This window comes from Xyrauchen texanus, chromosome 6, assembly GCF_025860055.1.
Source record: "Xyrauchen texanus isolate HMW12.3.18 chromosome 6, RBS_HiC_50CHRs, whole genome shotgun sequence".
Lineage (NCBI taxonomy): Eukaryota > Metazoa > Chordata > Actinopteri > Cypriniformes > Catostomidae > Xyrauchen > Xyrauchen texanus.
In genome coordinates, this window is record NC_068281.1 from 37,816,035 (window position 1) to 37,841,113 (window position 25,079).

Below are 25,079 nucleotides of genomic sequence, written 5' to 3' on the forward strand. Positions count from 1 at the left end.
ATCTCCATTAGTCATCTCACAAAAACTGTTAAACACAGTATGCTGCTGCTGCTAATGTTATCAGAGCTCCAACACACAGTCATGATGAAAAAAAAAAAGTATCTCCGTTCTAACTACCTTTTTAGGTTTTTTGTTTTTAGTAACATTTTATAGCGACTGATCACCCAAATATTGTGTCATCGCCACCCTGAAATTGTTCCAGACCCATATGACTTAATTTCATCTGTCCAACACAAAGGAAAACATTACAATGTTAGCCTCAGTTACCATTTACATTCAATGCATCTCTTTCCATACAATGACAGTGAATGGTGACTTAGGCTAACATTCTGCCGAACATCTCTTTTAGTGTTTTAGGTGAACTATCCCTTTAATCGACATGAAAAAGTTTTTGTGCCGGGTCTCATATTGTTCTTAAGTATAAATCAGTATGTTCATAATAAGCATGAATTATGAAAAAGTAATCATGGGACACTTAAACAAAGAGTAGGTGCACTGAACTCCATACACATGATTCAGTTTCTCCACCAATCATCTTAATTACACTGTAACTTGTCCAAATGTCCAACGAGGAAACCTCTCATTTAGCCTCATATTTTGAGAGTGTTTAAATGAGTCACATTGACTTCAAGATGTCATGCATAAATACAGTTGCACAGAATTTGTCACATTTGCTATTTTTGAAGTACTGCAACAAATATTTTCTATTGACTATTACATTCGATTAACATTAAATTCTGAATTATGCTTTTATTAAATACATATTTCTGTTGATTATAGAGAGTTTGCTGGTCTTCTGATAACTTTTGTTGAAAATATGAATATTCATCTGTCCTCAAATAAGGGTAAACACTCATAATGGAGCAATTTATTAAAGCATAAGTATGTGAAAAGTACACTAGCATAAAGTATGTCAAATTACACAAACTTATGTAAAAATACAAACACAAAGTTGAGCTTGATGTAACAACTATGCAACAATGCCATCTGTTGCACATTGCAAGTAATTGCAATAAACTCTACATATAACACCTACTGTACGAATGGGATATACTTTCTTTTTTAGCTATTTCCAGTGGCCCTAGTCTTGAAATAAAAAATTGTTTTGGGTCTTATTTTAATCTATAAATTCTGAAGCCATTTAAGACACCAGCCAGAAAGCATGTGCATTTGCTAGAAATATCAAAACCAGAGCCGGTTCCAGGTTGCGATCTTTGGTAAAGCACCTGCGTGTCAGGGGTGGATGGGAGGCAGCGACATTGATCTAGTACAACAAATCTAGGCCCCCATTAGACCCAGCATGATTGAAACCCAACACCATCAACTGCCCCAAACCCCTTCTAGTTATCATACTTTGTGGCTTGTATGCCATTATCCTCTCGGGCCTTGAATGATCCTTGGGGATACACACTATATGTGAAAAAGGCTTATTCACTTAGCATCAGCTCTATTTAGCAACTGAGTAAATGGCTGGGCAAATAGAGTAGATGGATTCGGATTCGCTTGCCATCTTATGCATCTGCAGTAACAGGCCTCTGGGGGCAAGCAAGTCTGACAGTGATGCCCATGCACATGTGCGAGGAACAATCTTCAGTTACCATCTGCCCCTGCCATGTTTATTTTTAGCCTGTTAACTGCCTCAATCCAAGTCTCTGGAGGGCCGTAAGGGCATAAGGCTTTCCTCCTCCTTTTACATTCCCAGTCTCTCTCTCTCTCTCTCCTCAGAGAGAAGACACACAATAACAAGTTCTTCTGCATTCTTCTTCCTTTCCTCAACTGTTTGGAGCAATGACCGATAGTCCCTTACAAGTGTTGACTTTGCCAACTGCTCCGTATCCCGACCAGAGGCCTGGAACTAGTGGTTTGAGGAAGAAGGTCCAAGTTTTCCAGTCTAAAAAGAACTATCTGCACAACTACATTCAATGTATCTTCTCCTCCATTGACCTGCGGGACCGGCAGGGCTCCACCATGGTGGTGGGTGGAGATGGACGCTACTTCAATTCGACTGCCATTCAGGTCATAGTGCAGATGGCTGCAGCTAACGGGGTCAGTTGTGAGATCTTTATGTTTTCTGCATCTGAGGCATACTGAGTTTCTCTAAGTTCTGTATGCTTTACTTGCCCAGTGCCCAGGTTATCATTGTAGACACCTGTCGCTGATCCCAGATGTCTAGAAACTTCTGCGCTGTATCTCTTGTTACTTGAGACTTTCAATTGTTTGGATCAATATTCCTGTAGTTTGATGGCAAGAAATAGTTAAACTCTAATGGATGATACTTTTAAACTAAGTAGGTCTGCGTTTCCCAAAAGCATCGTAAGCCTAATAGATTGTAGAAACCATTAGTGCCAATGGTCTCTACAATCTAATTTAAGCTTACGATGCTTTTGGGAAACACAATCCAGCACGATAACATAACATCAAATGGATGTATAGTATGTTCTCTTGGTTTGTTGCTGACCTTGATCCAGTTCCAAATTTGCCACAAAAGACATTAATTCTTGACACAGTTGGAAGGAAGTGCATATATTTAGGGCATATTATGAGCAAATTAAAAATGGTCACAGCCTTTAAATGCATTTCTAAATTTGCAAATTAGATCTGGCACAGGTGGAAAGAGCATGCTGGACAACTGAGTGAAGTTACTATAGTTAATCTGGTGACACTTCTTGTGAAAATTATTACCACTCTGCTCTATTTTTAAAACTTGTACAGCTTTGGCCTCAAGTCTGATACTATATGTGCAATCAAAAGTCTATTTAGTCTCATGTTGTCTCACAAGTCTCATGTTTTGTTTTTTCTATACAAGTGCTCATTATAATTGTGACAAGGCAGGTGAGGAATGAGGATCTAAATGCAGCTATATTAACAAAGAATAAGCAAACTAACTCAGAATATAGAAAACCAAAACACAGGGAACCAAGCACAGAGCATCAATCAAAACATGCAAAAACTGACAAAGAAAACAGGGAAAACCATGGATTAAATACTCAGGGGCAAACAAGGGAACCCCTAAGAAAATAATCAGAAGAAAACCAATAAAAAAATTAAACTACAAAAGGACTACAAAACTAACAGGAACTAAACAAGAATTTCAACATAATAGACCAGACAAAAAACAGGGAATATGTGACAGAGCCCCCCGTTTAAGGAGTGGATTCCAGACGCTCCACACAAAAAACATATTGTTCATGGATTGTGGGTGAAAAAAGGTGGTTAGGGGGCACAAGGGCAAGCAGGCAGTTCAAGGGGGCAAGGAGAGCAGAGGAACATAGCAAAGACAGAGAGGTTTGAGATCGAGGTAGGGCTGGAGGGAGTGAGGACCAAGGAGACCAGAGCAGAACAGGCGGAGGGCCAGGCGACCAAGGGGACCAGAGTAGATCTGGCGGATGGCCAGGAGACCAGAGCAGATCCGGCGGATGGCCAGGAGACCAGAGCAGATCCGGGGGATGGCCATGAGACCAAGGGGACAAGAGCAGATCCAGCGGATGGCCAGGAGACCAAGGAGACCAGAGCAGATCCTGGGGATGGCCAGTAGACCAAGGAGAACAGAGCAGATCAGGCGGACGGCCAGGAGACCAAGGAGACCAGAGCAGATCCGGGGGATGGCCATGAGACCAAGAGGTCCAGAGCAGATCCAGCGGATGGCCAGGAGACTAGAGTAGATCAGGCGGGTGGCCAGGAGACTAAGAAGATGGTGGGGACCAGGTTAGGAGGCCTGGGAGGCGGCTTCAGGGCAGAGACCGGGTCAGGAGGCCTGGGAGGCGGCCGCAGTGCCGAGACCGGGTCAGGAGGCCTGGGAGGCGGCCGTAAGACAGGGGCTGGGTCAGGAGGCCTGGGAGGCGGCCGCAGGGTCGAGGCAGGGTCAGGAGGCCTGGGAGGCAGCAGCTTGGCAGAGGCAGGGTCAGGAGGCCTGGGAGGTGGCCGCAGGGCCGAGACAGGGTCAGGAGGCCTGGGAGGTGGCCGCAGGACAGGGACTGGGTCAGGAGGCCTGGGAGGTGGCCGCAGGACAGGGACTGGGTCAGGAGGCCTGGGAGACGGCTGCTGGGCTGAGACAGGGTCAGGAGGCCTGGGAGGCGGCAGCAGGACAGGGACTGTGTCAGGAGGTCTGGGAAGTGGCCGCAGGGCCGACACAGGGTCAAGCGGTGGAGCCGTTATAGGAGGCGGCACTGTTAAGGCAGACGGAACCGCAGAAGTAGGAGTCTCTGGGTAGCGGGCGGAGCCGCTGGCGGAATTGTCTCTGGGGGAGCGGGTGGAGCCGTGGGAGGAATTGTCCCAGGGGGAGTGGGTGGAGCCACGGGAGAAATAGCCTCTGGGGGAGCAGGCGGAAGGCTCTGGGGGTGTAGCCGTGGAAGAGAGTACAGGCAGAGACTGAGGAACAGAAGCCTTTCTTCTTCTCCTCCTCCTCCTCCGGATGGCCAAAGTAGGCAATGCTGGCTCTGGGTCGAGGCTGGCATGACCCACTGGCTGCCTCTGGGTCGGACGAGGCTTCCAGGCTTCTGTGGCAGGCGTGGGCATTGGCTCGTTGGCCATAGCATTTGTGGCCACTGGCTTGTTGGTCGTGGTAGGTGCAGGTGCTGGCTTGTTGGTCATGGCAGGCTTGGCGCTGGCTCGTTGGCCGTGGCAGGTGTGGGCACTGGCCATTTGTGAGGTAGGGGTCTTCATGGTCCTATGCACAGACATAAGTGGATGATAATTTCACTTGGAAACAAGGGACATGGGAGGCTGGGCTGTGGTATGGCATGGAGCAGGCTGAGGTTTTACCGTGACATGGTGTTGAGCAAGCGGAGGCATTGCTGTGATATGACATGGGTGGCGTGGAAGACTCGGAAACCGGACCTTGGGTTGAGAGAGGAGGTTCCTCTGAAGTGAATGTCTCCAAAACTAACTCCACATATTCCTCCCACGTGTAATCACCGGTCTCCGGCAACTCCTTCCACTCGTGAGCTAAGAGGCCGATCTGATGCAGGAACTTCAAGTGGGAATCGGCAAATCCAGTGTATCTGGCAATGGTGCTAAACAGACGAGAGTATTCATTAATTCGTAAGTTCGCTTGGCTCAACTGGACAAAGAACGCTGCTAGATCCATTTTGGAGAGTCAGTCTTTCTGTGACGAGGCAGACGAGGAATGAGGATCTAAACGCAGCTTTATTAACAAAGAATAAGCAAACTATCTCAGAATATAACGAAAACCAAAACACAGGGAACCAAGCACATAGCATCAAACAAAACATGCACAGACTGACAAAGGAAACAGGGAAAACCAGGGCTTAAATACACAGGGGCAAACAAGGGAACGAGGAACACCTAAGGAAATAATCAAAAGAAAACCTTCTTATCAAATACTACAAAACTAACAGGAAACAGGAACTAAACCAGAATTTCAACATAAAAGACAAGACAAAAAACAGGGAATATGTGACAATTTGTAGATTAGACCATACTAATATGTTTTAGTTTAAAATCATTACATTTATGTTTCATTCGATGGTGCCGCTACTACATTTATTTATTTCTCTGTGTACATCTGCACAAAAATCTTAGGTCGGACGTCTTGTGATTGGTCAGAATGGCATCATGTCGACACCAGCTGTGTCTTGTGTAATCAGAAAGATGAAAGCTATCGGTGGAATTATCCTTACAGCCAGTCACAACCCTGGAGGTCCTGACGGAGACTTTGGCATCAAATTCAATACTGCTAAAGCAGGTATAATATCTGAGATAATATGGAGACAAATGCAATGAGGAAGACCCCAATCTTATAACATAATCTGAGTTGTTATGGAAATGCTTTACCAGAGTTATTGTTGTAAATCTTCAATATACTGTAGGTCCAGCCCCACAGGCTGTCACAAACAAAATCTTCCAAATGAGCAGAACAATAGAGGAATATGCCATTTGTCCTGATCTCAGGCTGGATTTGGGAACAATTGGCAAGCAAATCTTCGACCTAGAGAACAAATTTAAACCTTTTACAGGTGAAACATTTTACCTGCTGAGCATTCGTTTAGAAGTAATTTGGATTCAGTCAAGTGCAATATAATGATTCTCCATCATTATTTTGTCATGCAGTAGAAATTGTGGACCCAGTTGAATCCTATGCTAACTCTCTGAGGAACATCTTTGACTTTGCTGTTCTGAAGGAGCTACTGTCTGGAGACAACCATATACAAATCCGTTTAGATGCCATGCATGGAGGTGAGGAATCCTATTTTGTCACTGCCATTGAGTTACCTCCATGGCTGAGTTATTACACAGAAAGAACAGCAGTTAATTTTACACATAATGAGGAGAAAAACTAAATTAGTAGCAGCTGCATCTATGTAATGGGCCAACGACGCTTCCATGTGTGCCAACTGGTTGGGGATGAGTTTAGGCTGATCTGCCTCTGTTTAAGATACAGTTTCCATATATTCAATATGTGGTGATCTAAATGATTAAGATGGGCCATCTGACACAACACTAAAACCAACCACTGGTTTCCTCTTTCAAGGAGTGACACCATAGCACATACTGTAGATGAGTCCCCTGAAATTAAAGGAAAGTTCTAGGTACAAAACAAGTTAAATGTAAAGTTCATCCAAATATGAAAATTATCTTATTATTTACTCACCCTCATGCCGTCCAAGATGTGTTTGACTTTCTTTCTTCTGCTGATCACAAATTCAGATTTTTAGAAGAATATCTCAACGGTGTTGCTTCATGCAATGCAAGTGAATACTGACCAAAACTCTGAAGCTCCCAAAAGCACATAAAGGCAGCATAAAAGTAATCCATAAAACTCATTTAACCAGTGGTTAAATGTATGTCTTCAGAAGCAACATGACAAGTGTGGGTAAGAAACAGATCGATGTTTAAGTCCTTTTTTTATTTATTTTTACTATAAATCAAATTTTTAAACAGCCCTATGCACGTTCATGAGTGGCCTCCCTCTTCTGTTTTTTGCCTATTCACGTTCTTCATGCACATCGCTACCTACTGGGCAAATATAATATATTTATTATTTTTCTCTCCTTTGTTCCTCCCTTTTTTTGTTTCTCCTCCCTGCCCAGTAGGTGGCAATATGCACAAAGAATTTGATTCTGAATTGTTAAAAAACGGAAGATATCGTTTCTCTAGTGATCGTGCATAGAAGTGTACATTTTTATAGTAAAAAAAATTACTTAAATAGGGATAAGTTTCACACCCACACCTATCATATTTCTTCTGAAGACATGTATTAAACCACTGGAGTTGTATAGTTTACTTTTATAATGCCTTTATATGCTTTTTGGAGCTTAAAATTTTGGTCATCATTCACCATTCACTGCATTGTATGGAGCAACAGAGCTAAGTTATTCTTCTAAAAATCTTCAATTGTGTTCTGCAGAAGAAAGAAATTCATACACATCTGGGATAGCAAGAGGGTGAGGGACTACTATTTTAGCAGTGGAACTACTATTCTGAGTGGATCATATGAACTTGTTTTTATGTGACATGAGTGATGACATGATGTTGATAAGTTTAGCGAGCAATTTTATCACACTATAGTCTAATGCTAAAATGTTTTTCTCCTGTTGCTATACTTTTGAAAGTGTGAATTCTTCCTGTTGCTATTCTTTGCCCCACATAATTATGTTCTACAGTAACTGCATTACCATAAACACATTATTTGTTTGTTTCAAAATGTTCCAAAAGGAAATGGAACGATACTTTAGGACTCATTGCAAATCATATATATGTAGATTTTGGTAGTGATGCAATATGAGATTGGTATCACATTGATGATGCTGACACTCTAACTCTTTACAATGGTTCTGTAGTGGTTGGACCGTATATGAAGAAGATCCTGTGTGAGGAGCTGGGCTCTCCTGCAAATTCAGCCATTAACTGTGTACCTCTGGAGAACTTTGGGGGTCGTCACCCAGACCCCAACTTGACCAATGCTGCTGACCTTGTTGAGACAATGAGGACTGGACTGTACGACTTTGGAGCTGCTTTTGATGGTGATGGTGTAGGTGTTGAGATGTTTCCTTATTTAGTATTGATATTGCATCGATCTTTGAAGATCAACGTTGCTATGACTTTTGGCCTTGGGCATGTCTCATTAAACTCCCTAGTTTCCTACAAAATGAATCACCATATTGTTAACATGAATTCATGCACTAGCAAGGGTCTTGATCAAGTTAACCTTTCAAGCTTGTGCATGAAATTAACCTGTATTTTATGACACCATTTCAGATATCTTTTTGTAAAGATATAATTTGTTTTGTTTAACAGGCATTCATTGTAATTTAAAAGTATTGTTGTTGAAAAGTACACAGCCATTTTAAAAGTCCTCTAGCTAGTCCTCTATTTCTGATGACTGTAGAGATTGAAGACGGCATGACGATATTTCTGGTAAGTGAATATTTTGAACATCCGATGCTTACATGTTTTAATGCTGCATTCTGGGAATTTTAAAAGAACAAACATTTCAGTGCATTGGGGCAGTTTTAACAGTGGAACAGCTTTAAGGCCAACGAACACTTACAGAGAAGTTCTTCTTCGTTCAGAGGTAAAAATAATTTTAATACAGCTGAACAATGACAAACTGTTTGCAAACATTAAAGGAATAGTTCATCCAAAAATTTTAATTCTCTTATGATTTACTCAGCCTACTGGCATCCCACATATGAATGACTTTCTTTCTTCTGCAGAACAAAAATTAAGATTTTTAGAAGAACATTTTAGCTCTGAAGGTCCTCACAATGTAACTGAATGGGTGCCAACATTTTGAAGCTCCAAAATCCACATAAAGGGAGCATAAAAGTAATCCATATGACTCCAGTGGTTCAAACCATGTGTTCAGACATGATATGATAGGTGTGGATGAGAAACAAATAAATTTTTAAGTCATTTTTGTCATAAATTCTCCTCCCTGCCCAGTAGGGGGCAATATGCACAAAGAATGTGAATCACCAAAAAAAGGAGAAAGTAAAAGTGAAAGAAAAGGATAATATTGATCTGTTTCTCACCCACACCTATCATATTGCTTCAGAAGTCATCTGGATTACATGTATATTGTCCTTATGTGGATTTTGGAGCTTCAAAATTTTGGCACCCATTCACTTGCATTGTATGGACCAACAGATTTTAAAAATCCTCATTTGTGTTCTGCAGAAGAAAGTCACATACATCTGGGATGGCATGAGGGTGAGTAAATGATGAGAGGATTTTCATATTTAGGGGATGCTCAAGACAACATGTAAAACCAACTAATATGACATTAAAATGTGTTATCATGCCTCATTCTATGAGAAGAATTTACTCAAAACCAGTAAAAGAATCAGTTGTAACAACTTAATGATTTAAAGTACTTTACATGCAAAGATAATGTGTAATTTTTCTTTCTGCATTTGAGGTGCTAATGCGCTAACACGCCATATGATATAATATGTGGCCATAATATGCGCTGGTTACACTCTGTAATTGTAGTTTATGATGACACTGATACTACTGCAAAGATGGGTGCAAAAAAGAGTGGTAATGGATAGAATACAGACAAAAGAATGATAATAAGATAGGGACTTAATTAATTTGGTCAGATGTGTGAATGGCTTACGGCTGCAGAAGGCACATGAGTAAAGCAGCATATAAAAAAAGAGTGAATGGGCACTTTGGAGTATTTTAGGAGATTTGATTCCTTTTGTAGACTAATTAAACAAAAAATCACATGACATGTTCTTGAAAAATGTTCTTATGTGAACTATCATATCTCTGCATGCCGGTGTGTTCATGTTGACTGATCTTAACTGACTGAACAGGAATTAGCTGTCGGCCTCAAAGTGGGTGGAGCTCCAGGTCGCACCTACTGATGGCGTGGACCAATGGCAGTAAGGTGTTTAGCAGCTGTTAAGAAGTTTTCCTGAAATTTCGCCTTGTCGAGCTGTTATGAACCACCGAATTGGACTCAAAAACACCTTTTTGTACAGATTTTGTTCTAAATGACATCACACCTGTTTGTTCTCCGATTTTGTAGGAAGTATGCAGGGCCTTTACAAATGGCTAACAACCTTGGTGGTGTACTTACTATTGTAGGATTGACTAACTAGGGAGTGGATTGAGACATACTCCTTAAGTCAAAGTGCTCAAGTGACAGTCAGCATAACATTTTCTTGATCCCAGGCTGACCCAGTCACTCTATTTCTAGGACCGTTACATGATTCTTGGGAAGCATGGCTTCTTTGTTAACCCCTCAGACTCAGTTGCTGTCATCGCTGCAAACATTTTCTGCATCCCCTACTTCCAGCACACAGGAGTAAGAGGCTTTGCTAGGAGTATGCCCACCAGTGCAGCTCTTGACATGTGAATATAATTTCTAGAACGTTTCACAGTGAATTTTTTTTAATTAAATCTATGTGCACATTACAGGATCATCTGCCGTTTATTTACTATGCTATGCTTTGCAGGGTGGCCAAAGCTACCAAGATCCAGCTACATGAGACGCCAACCGGATGGAAGTTTTTTGGGAGCCTGATGGATGCGGGTCGTCTTTCACTCTGTGGGGAGGAAAGTTTTGGCGCAGGTATGAACAGATGAAGTTAATAGGAATTTTCAAATATAACTTTAAAAATATTTCTATCATTATTATAATTACAATTAAAAATGATTAATGCTGTCCTCTTCATAGGTTCAGACCATATACGTGAAAAGGACGGGCTTTGGGCTGTGTTAGCATGGCTTTCTATCCTAGCAACGAGAAGGCAAAGTGTAGAAGACATTATGACCGAACACTGGAGAACCTATGGGAGGAACTACTACACCAGGTGGATTATCTGTATTTGTAAAAGAAAGATGAATTGTTTCTGGTGAACATTAATGGTCTGTCTTCTACGTCTACACTCAGACATTCGATTAAATAGATTGATATTTACAGTATTTGTACCTGACAGATTTGATTATGAAGAGGTGGATTTAGATGCAGCCGTGGAGATGATGTTAGATCTTGAGCTGATGATTTCAGACAAAGCATTCATCAAGCAAGTGTTTACTGTGGGGGAAAAGAAATACCAAGTGGAGACAGCAGATAATTTTGAGTACAGTGATCCTGTGGATGGAACCATATCAAGGAACCAGGTGATACTCTACTGTAGATTCGCCATAAAGGATAGTTCACTCAAAAATTATCTAATCATTTACGCACCCTCATGCCATCCCAGATGTGTTTGGCTTTCTTCCATCTGCAGAACACAAATTAAGATTTTTAGATTCATCCAGAACTTTGATGCTCATAAAGGCAGCATAAAAGTAAACCATAAGTCTCCAGTGATCAAATCCATGTCTTCTGAAGAGATATGATAAATTTGGTTGAGAAACAGATCAACATATAAGTCCTTTTCTACTATAAATCTCCACTTTCATTTTCATGTTCACATTCTTCCTCTTTTGTTTTTGGCGATTACCATTCTTCATGCATATATATATAGGTAAATTCCTATATATATATATATATATATATATATATATATATATATATATATATATATATATATATAACATCTGGATACTTTCCCTCTAGGGCCTGCGGATAATTTTTAAAGGAGGTTCACGCATAATTTTTCGTCTCGGTGGGACCGACAGTTTCGGAGTCACGGTTCATCTGTATATCGACAGTTACGAGAAAGACATAAACAAGATCTTTCAGGACCCGCAGGTAAAGCAAGACTGAATTTTATGTTTGTCTAACTTTATATTCTAAATGATATCTTTATCTTAAGGAAGTAAGTCCTACTTGCTCTATAAAATTCCAAATGCACAGTAAATGTCAAGAGTAAGTTGATTTGTTTTCTTTCTGTCACAGGTGGCGCTCGCGGAGCTCGTCACCATTGCACTGCAGCTTTCACACATACATGAAAGAACCGGGCGAAGCGGTCCTACTGTTATTACATGATTACATTGAATGCCACTTTATATTTACATTTGTTTTGTTTTTTTAAATAAACTACTTTCAATGGGGAAAAATATTACAGCTTTTTTGCCATGTCAGATAACGATAAAGTAACAGGCGCTCTCGCGCAAAATCCCTAGCGTCCCAAACATCAAATGCCTTTTGAATATTAATTACGCAACGTACTTGGATGCTCCAGTAGGCTACTTCCTAGATGGTTACCAAGCAACGCCACCATGGCTTATTAAATATTTATGAGGCAACCATTCACGAATGTTGGATACATTCGCTGCCCAACAACGAGATTCATTTGACTAACAACAAACTGGTATATCGCGACAGAAATTGTTGTGAAATGAGACGCAGCTCTCAAAGAGAGGTAACTTGCGAATTGTAAAAATGAGGAGGAAATGTATTTTTATATTCAGTTGTGCTATTCCAGCTCTGTCTGAGATAAAGGGAGCAAATTATTGATTATTATTATGAATTAGGGTTTTCTATGTCCTCATAAAGGCATTGTCGACTTGTCATAATATTATATTGTTTTATAAAAATATTTAAAAAAAATATTATTTAAAGTCTAAATAAATAATATTTACCTATAGCGATACTCACAGGTTGTATTTAATTCAAATAATGCGTACCATAAACTAAGGGATTAAAATGTTATTAGTGATATAATAATGGCAAACCAAGAAACGTTCTCCTGCAGCTTACTGTATTGTAAAAAGTGGAAGCGAAAGGTAAAAGCAGACAGAAGACTAGACCTGGATGTTTTTCACATCCCAACAAATGCTTTTTATAAGCAAACTTTCCTTTTGTTCAAACTGAAAAATGAAATCATCAGTGACCAGGGAAGCATCTGACATGCTGTCCTCTGCTGCATCAACACAAGTCTTTATGAAACACATGAGGAACAAAATAGAGCTGGAGAGTAAACCTTATGATGAATTACCAACCCCATCTTTAACATGCTTACATTCTCATCAGAGTGCACTATAACACATTAGGCATGATTTTTGCACTTGCCGTTACAGATGCTGTTGCAGGTGTGGGACGGGATTTGGAGAAGAGGCAAGACCATAACTCTGTCTTCACATTATCTCTGTATTTTCATGTTCTGTTTCTTTTTTCTTTTTTGATTTTATCCAATTTGGAATGGCCAATTCCCAATGCGGTCTAGGTCCTCGCAGTGGTGTAGTGACTCGCCTCAGTCCGGGTGGCGGAGGACAAATCTCAGTTGACTCCGCGTCTGAGACCGTCAATCCGCGTATCTTATCACGTGGCTTGTTGAGCGTGTTACCGCGGAGACCTTGCGCATGTGGAGGCTTCACGCTATTCTCCGCGGCATCCGCGCACAACCCACCAGGCACCCCACCGAGAGCGAGAACCATATTATAGCTACCACAAGGAGGTTACCCCATGTGACTCTACCCACCCTAGCAACCGGGCCAATTTAGTTGCTTAGGAGACATGACTGGTGTCACTCAGCATGCCCTGGATTCAAACTTGTGACTCCAGGGGGAGTAGTCGGTGTTAATACTCACTGGTTCATCTTTTTTATTTTTTTACAAGGCGTGTATGTAGGATTGCCTTTGAGGAGTATCTCAACATGTGGATGAAGATTGCCACCACTAGCCCAGAGCTTCTGACGAGAAGAGAATGTAAGTACTTTTAATTATACCGGAAGAGCCACTAAACATCAACATATGGGTTTTACATTCTTGAAAATGTTAACCCAAGGTTAAAAATGTAATAATTCTGGGTTCACTAGCATAGCCATGAGTTGGCCTGGGTGGGCTGGTGCCACCCATTGGCATTCAGGCCCACCCAATCGTTGTCTTATGCTCCTATTGCACCAATAGCCAAAAGCTTGCATCAGAATCTGTTCGTCTGAATAATGTCAGCATCAAAGTTTTCAAAAAAATAAATAAAAATAGATCGCTCTCATTATAACATAGCTATTTAAACACCTGAAGCTGCGATACAATGTGCATTCATTTGACGGGTATCCTGTTGTGCAGAGGCTCTAAGCACTTTATTTTCATTGTCTAATAAAATATTTGTAACAAATGTCATGTGTGAATTGATTGCTGTACAATGTATTAATAAGGCTATATATTTAAATAAATTCTAACCTGTTCATCAAAGCAGATCGAGTTGACATAATGCTGAATTAAATAACTTTGGATGTTAAAATGCTCTCAAATCTCCTAAAACTCTAAAATCAATACACTTTATTTTTTAGGATGAAATTATTTTAATTACAAATATATGCATGAATTTATTATGAATTTTATTCATTTCTATTTGTTGCAACAAAAGCAGCTCATGATGGCATAAATAAGATACTATGAGATCAATTATTTTGGATGATAAAATATGGTCTCAGAACTTTTAAGACTTTTAAACTCCAGCCTCTTTTTTTCCCCAATACGACTGAAATAAAAATGTGTTATTTTCAAATATCATATGTGTGTAATTATCGCAATGAGTTTTATTTGTAATAAATTAGGGAAACGGTCACAGGTGCTCCAAAATATTATTTCCCTACCTCTGAACCTGATTCCTTCATGCTTTTTCTCTCTTACCATGCTAGTGTATCGCAGCAGCTTAATCTCTCTCCCACTTCAGTGAGAGTTGCAACGCAATGACACGGTTAGAGAAAGATTTCATTTTTTTGACAGTAAACTTTAGCATTTTTGTTCATAATTTTCATCCGTCCAATGACATGCCAGAAAATTGTGCTAGGAAACAAATGAGTAACATTGGTCCATTCTATGGTTAAAATGTCCATTCTGTTTTGACTTTATTTTAAATCTCTAGGGAAGGCTAAATCCCCATATAATAATTAATATCTGTTCTGAGCTACAATAGACATTCTAATGTTCTATACAGTATGTAACACATGTAAAATAAAATGTAAAAAATTGTACTCAAACACAAATATTGTTGATTGATCTTTTAAGAGTTTTCAAAGTAGGCAATCTTCCAATTTGGAATGCCCAATTCCCAATGTGCTCTAAGTCCTCGGGGTGGTGTAGTGACTCGCCTCAATCCGGGTGGCGGAGGACGAATCTCAGTTGCCTCCGTGTCTAAGACCGTCAACCCTCGTATCTTATCACGTGGCTTGTTTAGCACGTTACCGCTACGATATAGTGCATGTGGAGGCTTCACGCTATCCACCGCAACATCCACACACAACTCACCATGCGCCCCACCAAGACCCAACCACATTATAGCGATCACAAGGAGGTTAACCCAACGTGACTCTACTCACCCTAGCAACCGGGCTAATTTGGTTGCTTAGGAGACCTGGCTGGAGTCACTCAGCACGCCTTGGGATTCGAAAGCGAAATCCAGGGATCTGTCTGAGCAGATCCCTTGCTGTTTGCTGTAACTCCACTTCTGCACGCGCTTAAAGCACTGTAACTTTGCGTTTCAAGCCCTCGCAAAATCTCCTTTCAATATTATGTGCGATTTATTTTAAAATGGCCTTAACCCATAGTTAAAAAAAGATGTTTGAAAATGTAATACCCTTGCTACAGTAAAATTAGAAACTGTAGGTTGACTTTTCTTTTGCTAAAATGAGTCTGTGAAATGTGAAACACTGCCCTAAATCTAAACATCAGTGGAGTAAAAATTAAACATTAAAAGGATGAATTCCTAATCACGCTTGTCACTGATTATGTGAACGCGATTACTTCCTGGTTTTAACATAGTATCCAAACCCTGGTCTTCCACGCTGCTGACACAGCGTGCTTCAGGTCGCACCACAAGTGAATTTAAACACATTGGAGTGATGCTAAAATGTCTGATAGGAGATGGTGCTTGTCAGTGAATCAACATAATGTGGCCATTTCTCGGAAACAACATGCAGGCTTCCCATGAGATCAGAGGTGGGTAGTAACGCGTTACATTTACTCTGTTACATTTACTTGAGTAAATTTTTGGGGGAAAATATTACTTTTAGAGTAGTTTTAAAAGTGGGTAATTTTTACTCTCACTCAAGTCAATTTCTAATGATTTTCTTTTTACGTTTACTTCTTTACAATGTGTGGCGTTACTGTCGTTACATTACTGGGTTTAATTTTAATGAATGTGTAATTTATTGAGAGATTATTGAATGGGACTTTTTCAAGAGCGGAGGTTCACAGCTGCGTGTGATGAGACGCTCCCACTTCACTGTCAATCAAGTCATCAGTGCAGCAGCGTCAAACTCTTCAAAGTGAAACACTTTCTTCGCTCCACACAGGGAACAAAATAATAGAGGTGTGTGGGGCACGCGTGTGAGATGTAGAGCACGAGGCGATCGTGGCAACGAGGGTGGCCGTGTCCGCAATCGATCACTCATTCAATATTTCCTATATAGTGAATGTTAGTGCACTATATCTCAGCAGTAAGTGAACGAAATGAGTGAATTCGGACGCGAGTGTCGGAGCTCTGGGGCTGTCACAGAAACAAAGTCACATATGAAATTTTTAAATACTTGAGCCTTACTTGTTATTCTTATTAAATAATATATTAATTAATGAAACGTATGTTATTTTAATTAAGTAATGATTTGTCAAAAGTAATTTACTACATTCAGTATGAAACAAAATATTGTAGAAGTGAAGGAAGCAGTAAACTCCTAGCTCGTATATCTTCCTCTTGGTGGATTGTGGGAAATTAACCGTCATCGAGTGTACTTGAATGTACACTTGAAATTAGAGTGCATTGTGGATAAGAATTAGTGAACAAAAGTAGGGAAGGAGTGGCACACTCAGAATTCAGACTCTCCTACAAAATAGCGAAAACTCGAAATAGTGCACTATATAATGGATAGGGTCGGTTTCAGACACAGTGAGTGTTCCATGATCAGGTTTGGTGCCCAACGTAGGTTGTGTACTCTGCATTTAGAGAGCAGCTGTACTGCTGTACAGAACTAATGATCTAAATACTTACGACACTGAAAACTGTAACTACACTGAAATAAGAATCCAAACAGGACATTAAAAGCTATGAAATAGCAAAAGAAGGCATTAATAAAGCATGATCTTGCTTTGGTTTATATTTCAGCACTATATATAATGTCCTTGTGGGACATTTTCAATGTAATAATTACTAGAAATGTTTCCAAACCTCTCTTCTTATTGACAAAATTAAGAAGAGCCCTTAAAGTGATAGATCACAAAAATAATTACAATTCTCATTATTTAATCACCCTCATGCAACCCAGATGTGTATGACTTTCTTTCATCTGCTGAACTCAAATGAAGATTTTTAGAGGAATTCCTCAGCTCTGTAAGTCCATACAATGCAAGTGAAAGGGTGGCAACATTTTTAAGCTAAACAAACAAACATAAGTCAGCATAAAAGTAATCCTTAAGACTCCAGTGGTTAAATCAGTATCTTCAGAAGTGATGAGATAGGTGTGGATGAGAAACAGATCACTTTCACATTCTTCTTGTGTTTTTGGTGATTCACATTCTTCTCTGCATATGTGGGCCCCTGCATATGTCGCCCCCTGCTGTCTAGCAAAAAATGACAAATATCTGTTTTTCACCCACAACTATCATATCACTTCAGAAGATATGGATTAAACCACTGGAGTCTTATGGATTAATTTTATACTGCCTTTATGTGCTTTTTGGAACATCAAATGTTGTCCTACAGAGCTAAAATATTATTTAAAAAATCTGAATTTGTGTTCTGCAGAAGAAAGGAAGTCATGCACAGAAGAAAGATGAGTAAGTATACATATTCACTGAAAGTAAATAGTGACTCAGGCAAACATTCTGTCTAATATCACCTTATTGTGTTGCATGGAAGAAAGAAAGTCATACGGGTTTGGAACAACATGATGGTAAATGATGACAGAATGTCCATTAATAATAATTCTGTAATACATGTTAAATGTGCATTATGTAATGGAATATAGGGGAGTAAATGTCTATTATGTCATTTGTGAAAGTAACGAGTTACTCACTACTTGAGTAATATTTTAATTGGATATTTTCTTACTCTTACTCAAGTAATTATTTATGTTAGTACTTTTTCTTCTGCTTGAGTAATTATGTTTTTGAATTAATTGTACTTTTACTTGAGTACAGTATTTGGCTACTCTATCCACCTCTGCGTGTGATCATGTTGCCTTTATCTCAGGCATTCCTTGCAATCACAAATTAATTTGGAAGAATATATTACATACAGTAGCAATGAGCGAGAGTGAACTCTTTAAGATATGTTCAGATGAAGAGATGTCCACTATCAATCATTGATATTCTTTATTGTAGCTTTGGATGAATTCCTCAAATATTATGGGCCAGCTGGCAGTGAGACAGAAGATCTTGTTCAAGCACAGCATGACAGGTGAGTTGGTTTAAAGAACTACAGTCCAGTGTTTCCAATTATTACATATTTGTCCAAAATTACTCATCATGATGTCAACTTGAGGCCTTGGGATTGGTACTTTGCTCATTTCAGGGTTCCCATGGTCATGAAAAACCTGTAAATATCAGGGAAATTTAAAACTGTAATTGTTTTTTAGGTCTGGTAAGGTGACCTTTCCATGACCAAAAGAAATGTCATGGACAAAATTATGGAAATTCCTTTATTGAATATACATTTTTCTAGTTTTGCTCTTCTCTAAAATATTACATTGGCTAGAAATTCCTCTCTTTGTATGTTTTGAGTGGAACTTGCCCACAAACTAGCATGATAACATCAATCTATCCATTAAGGGTCTTATTTTTCTACATTTGTACACTGGTTATCACTTAAAAATAAAAAAATTATATTCTGCCAAACAATCTCTATGAAATTATCTCTGTCTTTGTCTTTAATTATAACAGGTAATGCCATCAATCAAATTAATTGGTCAAATCCCCCCTTTTATTTAAACTAAATAAATCATAGAGAAATGCTGATCTCACTTTTGCTGACAGCAAAATTCTGCTATCATGAACTTTAGTAGAAGAATCACATTGCAAAATGGTCATACTTTAAATTTGAATTGGCATTATGGATCAATTATAAATTACACAATTGATATAATGTACTTTAGTTTTTAAAATTTTAAATGTCCCTATAATGAAAACACTGTCTATTATTTTAAGTTTAAAGGTCATTAAAATACCTTGGTTTTTTTTAGCTTCAACCCTATTCAGAAGCTTCCAAAGAAAGTGGCCAAAAAGAAACGAACACGGGTAGAAAACATGAGAAGGATCTATATGCAGCATATATCATCAGGTGAAATCTCCTTCAGATTACTCATTGTATTCTTTCAGAGATCTCATCTAAGTGTCCATCACAATAACCTGTTATGTGAATCCCACTAGAATTGCAGACCTCCCAGATTCATGTTTCTGTTCGGAATCCTGAAGGCCAGGACTGGGAGCGAGAAATGGACGAGCTGGTGTCGTGGACTCACTCACTCTCTTTGAAAGACCTGGATGTCCTATGATGAACTATATCACTAACCTACTGTACATGGCATTATAAGTGATCTAATAAAACACAAGTGAAAACTGGTTTTGTTTTAGATACATTGTACATACACATTCCACATGTTCTTACAACAAAATATATGTCTCTTTTTGGACACACTAATTGAATTCAATAAGACACAAAAAACGCGTAAAATGAAATGACAAAAACTATTCATCCACTCCCAATTTTTTAAGCGGATTTATTAAGCAAAATACTGTATAAAAGACATATTTCTTAAAGAATTCGGATTCATAGATGAAGCAATGACTAATAGTAAACATTTAAGTTTAGAAACATTAAATTCAATAGAAACACAGAACGCAAAAGATCACATCTTGTTACAGAAGTGTGTCCATCAAACACTAATGCTTCCTTTGATATTCTTGCTTTTCTGTGTACATCTTTCATAATTCATAAACTTTGAAATGTGATTTTACTATTCTATCAATGGAGTTTTATAGTTCTTGATTTTATTTAAATGCTGGGTTGTTTTAACCTAGAAAGAATACATAAAATACACAGTCAAAATGTCAAGAAGATGTAGATAAAGATTTGGCAATGATTTAAAGAAAAAGCAACATGCAACATAAAAGTACTACATTTTCATGAGAAAATGAATAGTTCAACTCCTGGATGCTGATTGGTTAATACAGTGTTGCAGTCATTCCAAAACACACAATATAGTAAGAGCTATTTCTAATAATATAGAAACACCTGTTCATCTGCTGTGTATCACTGTGTAACAATCGTGAAGGCCAACTGTTAATATTAGTTTACATGTCAGGGACTATTGTATATCTTCTAGCACTGCCATGTAATGAATTTGCTTGATAAAAAACAGTTTTAATTAAAGGTGCTGTAAGCGATTTTTGCCATTTTGGAACTTTCACGAGCTGAGCCATTGAATTAGCCACGCCCCCCTTTCAAAAACACCTCACATCAAAGACACATTTGTCACTGACACGGAGCAAAAAAGCATTATCCTTCGGTTGTCAAACACAACAGTAGCAAAATGCACCCTAAACTGACAACAGTTATGGGAAAAATGGCATAAAAATGGCATTAAACCTCAATATTTCACTGCAACTACAACACTATGAGAACACACAAAATGATTGACTGGCAGAAATTGTCAGAGACCGTGGACCACGGACACATTTTTGTTCGCTGTTTACAGAGTGTAGAGTTGTCACAGAGAACGGTGAGATATCTCAGGACACTTATTTCATTAATATCTTTCAGGGAGTAGGAAAACGTTTTTGCATACCTTTCCATATAAAAATCGCTTACAGCACTTAAAATTTGTCCTGTTTTTTTTACTAATAATGCAGTAACTGGATTACACAAGCAACAAGGCACTCACGGCTTGTCGTGCCTAACAATGCCCTTTAGCCATGACTATATTCACAATAAAGCACAGTCACGCATAGCATATGGCTTAAAGTAATTATATAATAAAAATGTTTTGTGACATTACACAAATCAGTTTAATGAACTGTAAGTACATTCTTTACCCACCACACTGCTGGTTGAATGAAACAAAATATATTTTTAGCATGATTTCATTTTGTGTGAACTGGTGGAAGGAGGTTAGTTGTTTTCTCTAGAGAGAAGAAACTCAAATTCTTTGATCAGGCTCTTGAAGTCGGCTCTATTCTCTGGGGCATGACTCCAGCACCTGCGCATCTGAGTGTACACCTGCAGCCAAAGACAGCACATTAAAGGATTTGGACTACAATGTGGACTAGAATTCACTTGAATTCTGTGTGGTACAATTTTCTATTTCTACTACATCTATACTCTTGTACTTAACCAAAGCAGAAATTATTTTCTTGAACATAAAACCGTTAAAAGCATAGGACCTACAATATTCCTTATATAACATTTACAGTGGGTACGGAAAGTATTCAGACCCCCTTAAATTTTTCACTCTTTGTTATATTGCAGCCATTTGCTAAAATCATTTAAGTTCATTTTTTTTCCTCATTATTGTACACACAGCACCCCATATTGACAGAAAAACACAGAATTGTTGACATTTTTGCACATTTATTAAAAAAGAAAAACTGAAATATCACATCCTAAGTATTCAGACCGTTTGCTGTGACACTCATATATTTAACTCAGGTGCTGTCCATTTCTTCTGATCATCCTTGAGATGGTTCTACATCTTCAATTGAGTCCAGCTGTGTTTGATTATACTGGTTGGACTTGATTAGGAAAGCCACACACCTGTCTATATAAGACCATACAGCTCACAGTGCATGTCAGAGCAAATGAGAATCATGAGGTCAAAGGAACTACCTGAAGAGCTCAGAGACAGAATTGTGGCAAGGCACAGATCTGGCCAAGGTTACAAAAAAATTTCTGCTGCCCTTAAGGTTCATAAGAGCACAGTGGCCTCCATAATCCTTAAATGGAAGATGTTTGGGACGACCAGAACCCTTCCTAGAGCTGGCCGTCCGGCCAAACTGAGCTATCAGGGGAGAAGAGCCTTGGTGAGAGAGGTAAAGAAGAACCCAAAGATCACTGTGGCTGAGCTCCAGAGATGCAGTCGGGAGATGGGAGAAAGTTGTAGTAAGTCAGCCATCACTGCAGCCATCCACCAGTCGGGTCTTTATGATAGAGTGGCCCGACGGAAGCCTCTCCTCAGTGCAAGACACATGGAGTTTGCTAAAAACACCTGAAGGACTCCAAGATGGTGATAAATAACATTCTCTGGTCTGATGAGACCAAGATAGAACTTTTTGGCCTTAATTCTAAGCGGTATGTGTGGAGAAAACCAGGCACTGCTCATCACCTGTCCAATACAGTCTCAACAGTGAAGCATGGTGGTGGCAGCATCATGCTGTGGGGGTGTTTTTCAGCTGCAGGGACAGGACGACTGGTTGCAATCGAGTGAAAGATGAATGCGGCCAAGTACAGGGATATCCTGGACGAAAACCTTCTCCAGAGTGCTCTGGACCTCAGACTGGGCCGAAGGTTCACCTTCCAACAAGACAATAACCCTAAGCACACCGCTAAAATAAGGAAGGAGTGGCTTCACAACAACTCCGTGACTGTTCTTGAATGGCCCAGCCAGAGCCCTGACTTAAACCCAATTGAGCATCTCTGGAGAGACCTGAAAATGGCTGTCCACCAACGTTTACCATCCAACCTGACAGAACTGGAGAGGATCTGCAAGGAGGAATGGCAGAGGATACCCAAAACCATGTGATATTTCAGTTTTTCTTTTTTAATTAATGTGCAAAAATGTCAACAATTCTGTGTTTTTCTGTCAATATGGGGTGCTGTGTGTACAATAATGAGGAAAAAAAATGAACTTAAATGATTTTAGCAAATGGCTGCAATATAACAAAGAGTGAAAAATGTAAGGGGGTCTGAATACTTTCCGTACCCACTGTATATAATATGATATAATTGTGACGAGAAAGAGGGTGTGGGCCAGGTCGTAATGAAGGACGCCAGGCACTGAATCAGCCCAATCAGCAGAGAGAGAGATAAAGAGGAGCCAGAAATGCCAGTTCTATAGAGAGAGAGAGACGCACACAGACTGCTGTGTGTGTGTGTGCCGATGTGTTTAAAGATCCTTTGAGTCATTAAAAGTTTAAACTGATTGCTCAGCCAGTTCCCGCCTCCTCCTTTCTCATCATTGAACCATGTTACATTGGTGCCGAAACCTGGGAGGGGGAAGAGAGGAGGGATGCGCTGTTGCAGAGCCCTCGCCGCTGATGGAGGGTCACAACGGCATGGAGGTATGGTCCAGTGGTACTGGAGCAGTTCACCGGATGGCAGAGGAGCCCGTTGCCATCTGCCAGTAGACGAAGGAGCCGCTGCCGTCCACCAGGAAGCGGAGGAGCCGCTCTGAACCGCTCTGAAAGGCTGAAAGCCCGGCAGATGTGATGCGCTGTCTGTAATGGCTTCACTCAGGCAGGTTTGCAAAAGAACAAGGCAGCAGAGGTGAAAAGGTCTTGTTTGTACGGGTGAGAATATAGATTATGGATGAATACTCGGCAGCGCTGTTTGAAAGCTGCACTGACAAAGTCTGACCAGCGCGCCAGCTCGGTTCCCTCGCCTGCGTCTCTTTAATAACACAGCTGCGCCACCGAAAAAAACGGGCAAAGATTATTTAGTATGTGCTGCTGAATGTTCAGCAGTTCGTCCCTGGTAAATCTGATTGGAAAAAGATTACTAAACAAACAAACAAAAACAACAAAAGAATTGGAGAGCTCCACACCGAGGCTGCCATCTTTGTGTTATATCTACAGTAGAACACATTCAGGTCATCAGACAGTTGTTGGTCCACTACAGTGTTGTGTCCTGTAGTTAGTAAGTTGTTTCCGGCCACTCCATACTCATGCAGGGTCATTAGCTGAAAACTTGTTTTTCAGCTTATCAGAATAGCTTCTTTTAGCCACTATGATTTCCTTATTCAGTGTGTTTCTGGCCTGATTCCAGGACATGCGATACAAGTTTTACATAGATTAAATGTAGTTTGAAGATTTCAAGTATTCAAAAGTGCTCATAATTGAAGAATCACACATATATTCTATGCATAAGCTCTTTTTTTTGTCAATGGAGTTAGATGAGAGGCTGTTCCTAAGGGGTGAGCAGATATCTTACCATTTCAGGGCAGGATGGTGGGCACGGCATCCTCCAACCATCCTCAAGAGCCTTCACTAGTCTGGCCATTGTCATCTGCCCATGAGATCGACCAATCATCTTCAGGAATATCTATTGAAAGACACAGATTCCGTAATATACACAACAGACACTGTGTTTATCAAATTCAGAAAATGTTAATTACCAGGTTTCATTCAAATAAAGTGCAGAGGCTCACCTGAGGAGGGCTGCTCTCACGGTCACAGTAGGTCATGAGTTCATACAGGGTGACCCCAAACGACCACACATCAGACGCCTTATAGAATTTCCGATGAATCAGGCACTCTGGGGCATACCTACAAATAGCATCCAACCAGTGTTTAGCTGCCACTGCTAATATTCAGTGTAAATATGGATTATGTGTTATTAATAAACTATCACTATTTTGAGTACAACTATCTTGACAATAATAAATGCTCATTTCCAAGGTTGAAGAGGGTAAAACATGAATAAAATGGGAGGTCATAATAATAGGCAGCTAATATGATAACTCGGCTGTTTGTGAATAAACGTTTCAGACATTAACTTTATAGAATCGTTGTATTAAAAACTCGCAATTTTGCTCATATTGTTTAATTATTATAAGCATTTAAATGTCAAAGATGATTACAAATATTAGGTGTCTTTTAAGTACTATGCACTAAAGCATTAGATACAATGTACATATAATGTACATATGTGTTGATGCATTGTACTAATATGTAGCCTCCTGAGACCCGAGTGTGACTGCTGTGTGCAAAATCTTCCATTTTCATTTTTGATTTATAACTAATAGCCCCTAATGCACAAAAATATTTTTTTAGAGCAAATAGTTTCCCACAATATTTTCACATGTCCTCATATGTGGACAGCGGGACTAAGTTGTGAAATGTTAAATAATGCCAAGTTTTGGAAAGTCAATTTTCCATATTTTTTATCAAATTGTTTATTATGTTTCCAGAGAATTACAGCTGATTTTCTGTAAAGCTGCTTTGGAACAATATGTATTTGGGAAAAGCACAAAAAAAAACTATTCAAATAAAATTATTTGACTTTATTT

At 39.5% G+C, this 25,079-nt stretch overlaps 2 protein-coding genes across 3 annotated transcripts in view; one reads left to right on the forward strand and one right to left on the reverse strand.

Annotated features, from left to right (window-relative positions):
• The first annotated feature begins 1,728 nt into the window (after positions 1-1,728).
• Positions 1,729-18,235, forward strand: LOC127645480 (phosphoglucomutase-1-like). Its single transcript, XM_052129117.1, has 12 exons — positions 1,729-2,046; positions 5,542-5,704; positions 5,829-5,975; positions 6,070-6,195; positions 7,800-7,990; positions 10,169-10,323; positions 10,428-10,543; positions 10,649-10,784; positions 10,911-11,094; positions 11,537-11,671; positions 11,819-13,569; positions 18,184-18,235. Exons 1-11 carry the CDS (start codon positions 1,789-1,791, stop codon positions 11,906-11,908), a joined length of 1,701 nt encoding a protein of 566 aa, XP_051985077.1. The 5' UTR covers positions 1,729-1,788; the 3' UTR covers positions 11,909-13,569; positions 18,184-18,235.
• A 1,297-nt stretch (positions 18,236-19,532) lies between these two features.
• LOC127645475 (tyrosine-protein kinase JAK1-like) overlaps positions 19,533-25,079 on the reverse strand; it is a 32,507-nt gene continuing 26,960 nt past the window's right edge. For both annotated transcript variants that reach the window (XM_052129102.1, XM_052129103.1), the window contains exons 22-24: positions 24,219-24,336; positions 24,002-24,112; positions 19,533-21,076 (exon numbers count right to left, since the gene is read on the reverse strand). In XM_052129102.1, coding sequence (XP_051985062.1) covers positions 20,969-21,076; positions 24,002-24,112; positions 24,219-24,336 — 337 coding nt within the window. In that variant the 3' untranslated portion in view covers positions 19,533-20,968. The remainder of the gene's footprint in view (positions 21,077-24,001; positions 24,113-24,218; positions 24,337-25,079) is intronic.